The following is a 12,066-nucleotide window of genomic DNA, read 5'->3' on the forward strand; positions in this document are numbered from 1 at the left end:
CTCTTTCGCATTTTTCTCAAATTTCTATAGAAAAGTCTTTTAGAAATCTGGTGTCTAATTATTACATGAGAGATAAAACTTATATAAATTACATACGTATGCTCAGATTTTATTATTTTGTTGAATTAAACATTTTATTGATTTTAAGATTGTTGCGTTTTATTTATTATCTCTCCATCTTTTTTATGCATCGTTTCACTACTGTATTATTTCTGCAATGCCGTTAGTTTTGTTTTACAATTTTTATTTACTACTGAATTTGTCATCATCTCAAAAATATCGTACGATGATCGTAGAATCGATACGATATAACACAAAATACGCGTTACAAGTATATTACATCGATATCTAATAAAATTAAATGACATCTGAGATGGTAATGCGGCATTTTTTTTTTTATACAAACGTGTTCTTGAATTACATTTAAAATTAAACGACTGTCGAAAAATTCATCTAATTTTCAACCACCCACAATTGAGCTTTTTTTCCTCATGGAACTCCTACCTGCAAATGACCAGTGTCAGATTTCCACAAGTTAGTTCAAGTGCGGATCAGCTGAACCTCATAAAACATATTCCAGTCCAAGATTCAATCATCTGGAGCGGAGAAGCGATCACCTTGTCGTCACATAATTAACTCAAGTTTATAACGTGTCTATCCGACGACCGCATCTATAACGGCCCTATGCACCATTGGTTGCTGATAGGGTCAAAAGATAAGCTAGAGCGCGAATGCACGTATCTAAAATACAAACACTTACATTTTAAAATACATTTTTGGGCTCATGTAAATCATAAAAAATCCCAAGTCCTATATTTGCACTGAGCTTCGCCAGGATTTGAATGTGTGTCTACCATAATTCACCGTAAATCTGATATTCATCTTTCTCCGCGTCAACAGAGAACCATTCTTGTTGGATATTATAGGCGTTAATCCGCACTGAGAGCAAACAAGTGTCGACACAAATAGAGACGTGAAATGGTACTGTCAAATTTCAATTTTATCAAATTTGGGGTCGCAACTCCGCGACTTTCGCGTACCTACAATTAAATCAGTATCATTTCATATCAAAATAGGAAATGAAATATTGACTACCACGTTGATTTTCTGGTCTTTTTCACCTCTTAAAGTTTATATAGTTATCATATAATGAGCAATATTTGCTCCGTAGCCAAAGCTCACCTGTTTCTAAGAAAAATCCTTTGAATGACAATGGATATCTGACTACTAATATGAAGAAAATATTATCAATAACATTATATTCAGTATCGTTATAGTTGAAATATACCTTCATAATTAACATCTTGTGTACATTTTTTTACATATTCTTTTAAGGTTAGTGCCAATAATAATTTAAATAATATTACGACCCTGTTTAAAAATACGTGGATTCAGTTTTGTTAACTTGTTTCAACTGAAAACAATATACTTTGAGAGATAATAAATATAAAATAATAAAACCCTTATCCGCACCCCAATGGTGCATAGGACACTGCTTCATATAAACGCAGTGTTATCTTAATCGTTTACACATGAAGGAAAGGTGATCAGCCCTCCCCTTCAGGTAATATTGAATAAATATTACAGTGAAAAAATCACTTGTATTTATTTGACCCCCCCCTGAGAATCGAACTCGGGACCTCCAGAACGGTAGCCGAGCGTGCTGACCATTACACTACGGAGGCGGACAACAGAGAGATACGTCAGGTTATACAAAAAGATATATTGCTCTGTAAAGCTCGCAAGTCGTATTTGCTGAGTTGCAAATTTAGCAACACATTTACTGCTGCCTAAATATTTAATATTACACACGGGACTAATTTTACAAGAGAATACATGTCTCATATTTGAAAAAACAGGAATGACTTATTGGCGTAATAAATATGTAACGTTATCGTGTTATCGGGCAGGTACTCATATTACAAAAACAAACAAAAAACTAAAATATATACTGTCGCTTACCACTTTTCATCTAAATATGCACCATGTATAGTTTCTGCTATACTCCTTTTCACCTTTATATTTAACAGTTTCTACTATTCCTCCTCCATTTTCTTTCCCCTATGAAGTATATTCGTCGGAATATACTTCACTTAAGTTATGAAGTTCACTTACTTCACTGAACGCCGTCTGTTTCCCATCAAATGCATTTTACTTCTCTAGAAGTCTTAGTCTGCCAAAAATGTTCACATTGACACCTTATAATTGACGATCGTGTATACACGATTCAATGACACAGTGTATACTCGATGCCCTATGCACCATTGTAGAGGACAGGGGGCAAAAGGGGCAGTATGCTCGGCATGCATATTATAAAATGAAATGTTTACCTAACAATAGACATGATTTGTTTTTTAATCTTTTTAAATTACTCTCCGCGATATATTATTACGATAAAATTAGAAAGTAACATGACGTATAATAATATGCGTATGTAAATGCACGCTCTGTCACTCGCATAATTTAATATTCAAATTTAAATTTAAATCCGAATCGCATACAGAACACAGAAGCTTGCAGCCCCTCGCTACGCCCCGTACCTACGAGCGCACTATATGTCGGGCCCAGTACCTACCCAGCACTCCCCTCTACGCGTCGACTCCTTTCATGCTTTGTGTTTAAAAAATGAACAACTATAGCTGATAACGAGGGTATCAAATAAATCCATTCGGTATTAAATAATAAAAAGAAAAATCAATGTTGCAGCGCGAATTAATAAAAGTATTTATCCAAATGAAGAGAGAAAAATCACAATGGCACATCACAGGAAAAAATAAGTGTTCTGAGCAAGAATTTGAACCCGAGTCCTCCAAAGTCCGGTCAGGTACCAAGTATCATCATAATATAACAAACCCTCGCTTTCCTTGTGCCCAGTATGTATTATTATTTTTTTGTGATAAACTACTTCAATTTTTAATTAATACTTTATGTCACTATGGTTTTTCTGTCTTCTTTGATGAATAATAAATACATATTAAGAATTTCGAATTTTGCTTTTATTCGGATGATTTTTTTAATAATTTGTAGCCTTCCTGGCACGATGAGTGAAAACTAAATTTCTTACACAATAAAATAACTGTGGATACAATTTATTTTATTTGACCATTGATCGGGTTTCGTCGTTACCGATATCACTAGACTGATCTGATGATGTCGTTAACGACGAAATCCGGTCACTGGTCAAATAAGATAAATGTGGAAGAAAAGTACGCAATATACTTTTATTTTTATTTTATTTTATTAATTGCAGTTTCGCCCAGCCATGTCAGTACAAAACCTATTTTTTTTTCTAATATATGCACTCGCTTTAAGGTATACTGAAGGATTCGTCGCCGCTTTTATGTAATTTACATACTATGTAAGTGCTATGACAGATTACGTTTTCTGTCGGATAGATTGTTCGAGAGATCATTAAATATAAATTAACTGCTTGCGTAAGGATACAAAAATATTTATTTATATTTTATTTCACTTGTTACAATAAAAACTTCTGATAGTCGTAAGCCCTGTAAATGCCCAGACTTCTATATTCTTCCTCATTTATGTTGAGATGACAAGAATATAAAAATAAAAATAAAACTCCTAAGTGGAGATAATCCAGATTTAAGAACAAGTACATAATTGGACACACTCAAAATGTTATATATAACAAATACTAAGTTTAAATTTAAGATTTAAGGTACCTATGTAGCTACATTAACGATGTCTCCTCCTAGAGGGCATAATTCATAAATACCTACTAGTATCTAATAAAGCCATAGTGTTATCAGAAAATTACCAACATCAATCACGTTCAACGATTGTGTTGTCAAATGTTTTTCCTTTTTTGTGAAATAAAATACAAAAAGCTTCCCTAAAGTCCTTCAGTATGACAATTGGCACCCTTATATTCTTTTATCATATTTTCAGATTAGTGGAATCGATCAAAAATGTTCAATCGGGTAAATCATCAATGTGGATACTAACTTTTTTTATATATTGACCGTCTTATCTGTCGTCACGTTTATGCCATAATGACGGACGACGTCAGGTATCAGACATATTATGAGATATATGATATATATATAGTATATGTAGGAAGGAAGATAGATGATACCTTGGTTTATCCGACTCTATCGCGTGTCTTGTAATATCAATTTTATCATGTACCAACCTACGCACTATTTTTTTTAAATATAATATTAATAGCAGATTAGCCATGGAAATCAGCCTTTAAAAAATAATGATCAATTACTAACGATGCGATAAGTTTTTTTTATTTATATTTGTTTTTTACCGAATACAAGTAAAGTCAAATATATCGTACATAACGCGTCAAAGCGTCAAAAAGCGCAGAGGTTCCCGTTTACATGTAAAATAAAGCGGGTGGCACAGTGTCCTTGCAAATTCGAATAAAGTCATAATGGATAATGAAAGAGAACTTCACCCAACAAATGGTAGATACGGGTTAGGAAAGCGAATGTGTGCAAATAAAGTGTAATCTTTAATTTCTTAAATTGAAGAGTAATCAAGTTTTTGCAATCGATTTATTTCCCTCAATTATAATGTTCTACTCGCTCCGACGAAGTATTTTTATAGTTTTAAACACAAATTTCTGTAATGGTAGTAAAAATATAAAGGTTTTATGTTAAGCTCAGCATCCAGTCCTCATTCCTATACATATTGCAATCTCATAAATGAATTGTTGCGGTTTTGCGGCATTAAGATTCCGTCGTCACTCGTCAACTGCTGATTGCTCATTGTTCGGGAAACGCAGGCAGACGCAGACCACGAACCGCGATGGGTTCGCGCAGAACTCGGCTTGCGGTTTGCCTAACACCGAACGCTTCGCAGCTCTGGAGTGCCATAAGAAGGTAGGTGTATCCGCTCTCCGTGTTCCCTCCGTGTTCTCCGTGTGCCTCGACTTCTTCCATCCTCGTACATCGGTACATTGTCGTCTCGAGGATCTCGGCTTGTGGTTATATTTTATTTCAAACTCCGAGTCTGTAAACCGCATCCATAAAAGTAATTATTTCCACTTCGCGATGTTTTTTTTTACTTATTATTGGATTTGTAATGAAGGAAGACAGGATAAGAATATCTACCCGACTGCATAGGTACCTACCAATGTACTACTAGTAGAAATGTATTTTATAGAATTACTACCTAGGTAAAAAACGAAATACTTTGTGTTTAGAGTTTCACAATAAAGAAGAGAGAATTTCTAAAATTTCTGGCATTATCAAACCGCTAAAAAAACATACCACGCGTTAAGTACACAATTAGTTCAAAGAAGTTAATAAGGTAAGATTCTTCTATTATACATACTTATAGTAAATGCATTTTCTGAGATGTTCTGTCATATACTTATACAATATTTTGTTTATTAAAAGCATCGATAACTTTGTGGTATGGTAATAAAAGTGGTATTACACAAAGTAAATAATGGATGATAAGGAGAGTGTTTTATATATACAATCCAAAACCTAGTGATAATTGCAAAACAAAATAACTGAAAAAATACTTCATAAATTAATAAGTATTTATGTTGATTTTTTTTACTTACTTTTTCTTATTTCCGTAGAATTGATCATACTTCAAACCTACGCCTTACCTTACTTTTTATTTATTTTATACTATTTTTAAGACTGCTTTCGTTACTTTTGTTGTGTTTTAAGTTGACTTCATAAACAATTTATTTTTATTTTTACTAAATTTTTGACATATTATATTTATGGTGTGCTCTATAGATACCTTACGTGTACATTATTTTATTGTTATTTTCCTTTTTACTACGTCTGCTTTATTTATATTTTAGTCTTATTTACTTTGTTTTAAATTTTATTCTTAACCAACTATATTATATTTTTCTATAACTTCTATGCCCAAATCGTGCTTTATTAATACACATGTCCTTGTAAGTCCTACGTTTATACTTGTTTTACATTGTAGGTACCTTATAAATATGATACAATCGTTTCGTGACGTATCGGATATACATATTAATAGAAACTCTACCTTAGTAGGTTATTTCTCGAAGGCGGTGAATGTCTCCAAATTCCTTATTAATATAGAAAGTATATGATGAACAAATAGAATAACCCTCTTTAACGATAACGGCGTAGTTAGGTTAGGTTAGGTTAGGTTAGTTAGGGAGACGCTCGCCCGCGAAACAAGCAACGCGGGTTCAAATATTCATTCAGTTGGTGTAAATGTATTTCTAATGTTTTCTTTATATCCACATACCTGCAGACAAGCCCCTAAAATTTAAAAATTAACCTTTCATCAAGATATAAGTTTGCGATAATTTATATAAACTGCACTGGTTTACTGCTATACTTTCCCGAAAGAGTTAACCAGAAACTCTGTCTAATCATGTATAAATCAATACATAACATGGCTCCAGAGTATCAAAAAGAACTATGTATTCCGGAAGAATTGTTTGTCGTCTCATGCTTCGATCGGCTACAACAACTGCTACGGGCAAAGTGATCTTACCAGCTTGCAACCAGGGCACTAAATTTAGCGAGCGTGCCTTTGCTGTTGCGGCCGAAGGCATGGAATGCTCTTCCACAAGTAGTTACAAATATGAGTGAGACGAACTTTAAAAAAAAGTTGAATCACAGTGAAGAGCCCTTGAGGTAGTATTTCACGAAAATGACGCTATATAAATTATCCAAAAATGATTATTGGTTGTATTATAAAATCATTACTAACATTCGATTGGTCTTCTTCTTCTCCGTCTTATTTCTCATTACTGGGGATTGTAACCCTTGTGGAAGTAATGACTCTTCTCTAATTATCCCTTGACAGCACTGCACGTAGCTCTCCAACCACCGAAGTGCCTGCTGCTGCCTTAATTTAATCGGTCCATCGTGTGGGATCTTCCTCTCCCTCTCTTCCTTTCCCGGGTACCGATCGGTACTGGTTGTGATCACCAGTCGTTCCAGGCTATCCTCGTTGCCACGCGCAACGTGTCCAAAGAACTGGAGAATCCGTCGGGTAGGTACCGACATTCACCAGAGTCAAGCCATCCAAGCGTAGTTCCTGGCGAATGGACTCGTTGGAGCGTCTAGCTGTTCATGGAATTCGGAGCATGTGCCTCCAACACCACATTTCGAAAGCGTCAACTTTTCTCCTTTCTGCTGCTTTTCTGGTTCATGTTTCAGCAGCACAGAGAAAAATGAAGTGGACCAAGCTCCTGACAAGCTTTGGTTGGTACTCGATTGGTACTATGTATTAAAAAAGATAGTATTTTAAAAGACAGAGGGCAGTTTCAATTTTTAAGATCCAAGAATACAATTGCCAAAATATGTAATTTATGAAAATATCAAGGTAATATAATATTTTTTGGTCTTCAAAGAACACCAAAGAGACATCTATCGGATAAAGTTAGTAAAATTGACTAATAGAGACATCTTTGTTCGAATAGATGACTTAAGAAATTGTTGCCAACATTGTAGGTGGGTAAGATCCGGCCATCCTGAAGATCCGCATCAGTGGATCCTCATTACTTAAGTAATCCGTTCACTAGGACTGGATCAATTTAACGATGGCTCTTTGGTCGAATCCGTGAGCTGATCGGCATCATAATTCTAATAAACGACAGCCGACACTAAAAAAGGCCGTGTAGGATTTTGGTCACGGCATCACTAATTCGCAATTTTATCATATTTATTTTACCCTAAAATAAATTCATTCTTGTTTTTAAATCAATAAACCTGTGAACCTGTGAAGCGCCCTTGAGGTAGTTAGTATTTTGCAAAAAAGTCGCTGTATAAGTTATCCAAATTTATTATTATTACTATGTATTAAACAGGCCAGTGTTGGCGTACGAGATTCAATCAAAATCGGTATGCGGTCACTAAATCGGTGTATATGAACGGATCATTAAGATCCGATCCCCCCACGAACGACTTACGTCTATTGCCAACATGAAGAAATAAATTCACAGCTTTTTTGACACTCTCCGATCGGCCAAAACAAAAACAATGACATTTAAATGTCAACATTCTCTTTGTCGGTTTTCCGTGCTTATAATAGATCTGTGCAATATTCTGCGATAATTTTAGACAGTGTCTTCACAATCGTCTCGCCAAGTGTTCAATTTAATTATTCCAAAATGATAAAAGATTGTCCTCAATTCACAATAGCTCATCTATTGCTATCAGGATCATCGATGTTGGCCTTAAAATACTCTCCGTCCGGAAGTACTGTCTCTTATGGAACTTTTGGAAATATTCTTCTTTATGGCCTAGCTGGATTTATCCGTTATGGTAATCATTTAAACTTAATTTTCTTATGATAAACATTTACTTACAATGTGTTCAATTTCAAATTCATTCAACTTATAATAAACTTAAAATGTCATCTTATATATATATATATATATATATATATATATATATATATATATATATATATATTATATATATATATATATATATATATATATATATATATATATATATATATATATATATATATATATATATATATATATATACATATTATATATATATACATATTATATATATATATATATATATATATATATATATATATATATATATATATATATATATATATATATTACTTTTTGTTGTAAATTACCTTCCTTACTTTGTGTTTTTCCTATATTTTTCGGGTATGGGTACTTTATTTTCAATGATTTCAGCTCTCCTTTTAAAAATAATAATTAGCAGTAGTTATAAGCTACTTAATTTTGTAAATATTATATGCACCTGCTTCTCGACAGGTCTTTCCTTGAATTTATAAAAAAAATTATATAAATAACTTTTAGCCTGCGACAGATCTGAGTGATAAGTGTCCAGACCATTTGATTTGAATATTAAGTGTCCAGAAATGTGAGTACATAATATAATGTATTTATCAAATGTATTTTTAATATGTCAAGCTTCTACAATTCTATCTTTGCAACATATAATATTATATATGAGATGTATTCTACTTAAACAATGTTTACGTCTTTCATAAAGTCAACTTGGTCAGCACATCTAATAATAAAGAGTAATGCCTCCACAATAATAATAAAAATGATAATAAATTTGGAATATCTATATATAGCGCCATTTTCGTGTTCTTACACATCTAAACAACTACTGTGGGTAAAGTGATCTTACCAGCTCTTAACCAGTGCAATAAATTTGGCAAGCGAGCGTCTGCTGTTGCAGGACCAATGGCGTAGAATGCTCTTCCACCAGTAGTTAGAAATAGTGAGAGTTAGATGATTTTTAGAAAAAAAAACTAAAAATTTTGCACTTAGAAGCAAAATCATTTCCACTATCTCCTTTTCTCCAATTCAATCACAGTGAAGTGGACTTGAGTTTTTTTTTACGAAAATCGTGCTACAGAAAGTATTCAAATTTGTTATTATATTATTATGCACTTTAATTTCACTGAAACAATACCTAAAGTATAAATACCCACTCACTTTTATTCTTTTCTTTTTTATATCTAAGCATGAATACCACTTTCTTCTTTTCTCAATTATTCTATTTTTTTACTTCTTTTTTGTAATTTAGATAAACTTTATTTGTTTATTAATTATTATTTAGTATAAATTACAAAGCAATGAAATTCAAATGGTTAAATTCAATAATTAGTGGTTATAAAAAATAAATTATATATAAATAAATTATATATAAATATATATATATATATATATATATATATATATATATATATATATATATATATATATATATATATATATATATATATATATATATATATATATATATATATATATATATATATATATATATATATATATATATATATATATATACATATATATAAAGCACTAATATTATTCCCGTTCAGCATAGTTAAAAATGCAAGCCTATTTTTTTGACACCCAAGAATAAAATATTAATTATGTTAACCTGGAATCTTTCACAAAGACTTTCACAAAACTGCAAATATTATATTAAGTCTATGTAACACTACAATATAGTATTAATGTACAAAGACTCAAAATATGATTTTAATTTCCTAAATTAATATTAAGCAATTCAAAATAAACACAATTCGGTGTATGCAAAAGTGTGTTGATTATGATTATAAATAAGGCCAAGAATAGCATTCTAGCTTGCTCTTATGCATCCCTAAGTTTTGTAATGAAATTTAGACATCTGTATAAGAATCTTACACTATGCAATATAATATGCACCGCTTAGTTATGAAATACAATGTTCCCAATACTCAGTTTCATTCTGGTAATTTTTAAATGAATTCAATTTAATTTATTGATATATCTAATGGTTTTCAGCTCTTCCAGATTTGCACAATAGTGCATTCATGAGTAGATGTCTTGGGATTACTCGCACCCTCACAAGAAACCTGGCCCTCCCATGTCTGGTCACATATTTGTACTTGATGGGTGGATACTCGGCGGACCTTGCGTACGCACACATAGCATCCGGTGCTGTACCAGTTCTTCTTTACCTGTTCAGACGTGGTGACACGCCACTCACTGATTTCATACTCGCGGGGAATATTCTATCGCTGGTTTATATTTCCTATGTTTTCGGTAATGTTTGGGGAATGGGGCTCGCTGTTTGTCAAATTGTTAATCACTTTTTTTTAAATCAATTGAAAGACAATTTTTCGGCACCTGTGGATTGCTTATTCGTAATAGGAATGTGTTTCTTTAATATTTTTGCTGTAAAAACGCTTAAAAATTAATGTTGCTCAATTATTTTTATTGCTGTTATGTAAGTGGATATTTTATCATGTATACTTTGTCAATATTTTATAATGTTTTGTACTTTTGATAGTAAATTTTATATTTTTATTACTTTCTGTAATTTATTGAATCATATATTCGTCCTTTTATATTTTATTTGTCGATAATAAGAAGAAATAAAAATAAATTATGCCACCCTTATTCACACAAAATAACTATTTAAAATCCATTTTAAACTTTCTCAGTCCGTAACAGAAAACATCAATAATAATAAACCTGTTAACTGGGTTTAATTTTGATTATGTTAGTGTTAGTGTGTATATACAGCGAGTAATTATTACTTTAGGATGATTCACAACCATAGTAAACACCTCTTGTCAACTTTTGTTAACATTAATCTCAGCTGCGTTTTACTTTTCCAATATTTTTATTGGAAAAGTAAAACGCAGCTGAGATTAATGGGTGGGCAAATTTATTCAAATTGCAAAGAATTATTGGGTCCGGTTTTGGTCCCGTGGTTAGTGTCGCGGACTCTTGGGTGAGAATTTTTGGGTTCGAACCCACTCTACGACAATTTGATACATATTTTTAATAATGAGCGGCTTAGGCTCACAGAAATAGTATAAAATTGAAGTATTTTTTTAAATAATAAAAACACAAATATTTATCTTTATATTTAAATTTAATAATGAGTGCTAGCTGATAACCTAGTTGGAAAAATTGGTACATGGTAATACAGCTAAAAAAAATAAAAATTAGAAAATAATTCAAACATGGTGAAAAAAAAGTGTCCGAGATTATAAAAGGTTATCATCTGGCCTGTCTGTCATAAAGTCAGTATCACCCCAAAAATAAAACAAACCCCATCTATCAGCTTTTGGAAATATTTTTCACCCACCTCAAAAAAGGCTCAAATCCCGTGAAACTATTTGGACAGTGGAGACAGATGAAACCAACATAGAGGAAATGTAGAAAGAAAGATGGATCAATGGACACGTAATACACATATAATTAATTGTGAACCCAATATTTCAAACACCGGGTTTTATCTGCCTCGAAGGGCATGGGTACAGCAGAACAGAATGGAGCAGGGTTGCTACAACTTCTTGCTCTGGAGGTGGGGAAAAGGAACAACCCTGATTGTGAGTGTGGAGCTAAGCAGACCCCAAAACACATAGTGCAGGACTACCGGCTCAAAGGTTTTGGTGGTGACCTTCGGAATATCCATGAGGCGACCCCGGAGTCGGTGGACTGGCTGACAAAACTGGAGCCAAGACCATCTAATCCCATAAGACGCAACCCACGTGGGTTAAGAAGTCGGAGCCACACGGAAAGTAAAAAAAGTAAGTACAGTGGAACCTCTCATAACGAGTAAT

At 32.7% G+C, this 12,066-nt stretch overlaps 1 protein-coding gene across 1 annotated transcript; it reads left to right on the forward strand.

Moving 5' to 3' along the window:
• The first annotated feature begins 7,940 nt into the window (after positions 1–7,940).
• Positions 7,941–10,799, forward strand: LOC148306005 (uncharacterized). The gene is made up of 2 exons (XM_088265680.1): positions 7,941–8,255; positions 10,274–10,799. Exons 1-2 carry the CDS (start codon positions 7,982–7,984, stop codon positions 10,687–10,689), a joined length of 690 nt encoding a protein of 229 aa, XP_088121806.1. The 5' UTR covers positions 7,941–7,981; the 3' UTR covers positions 10,690–10,799.
• The last annotated feature ends 1,267 nt before the right edge of the window (positions 10,800–12,066 follow it).

This window comes from Brachycentrus maculatus, unplaced genomic scaffold (assembly GCF_059751285.1).
Source record: "Brachycentrus maculatus isolate JH-2025_06_01 unplaced genomic scaffold, ASM5975128v1 h1tg000257l, whole genome shotgun sequence".
Taxonomy (NCBI): domain Eukaryota; kingdom Metazoa; phylum Arthropoda; class Insecta; order Trichoptera; family Brachycentridae; genus Brachycentrus; species Brachycentrus maculatus.

Bases quoted from the DNA above. Each gene is read 5' to 3' on its own strand.
- LOC148306005 (XM_088265680.1), top strand. From the start codon at position 7,982: ATGTCAACATTCTCTTTGTCGGTTTTCCGTGCTTATAATAGATCTGTG. The intron at 8,256-10,273 runs GTAATCATTTAA...AATGGTTTTCAG, and splicing joins AGCTGGATTTATCCGTTATG to CTCTTCCAGATTTGCACAAT.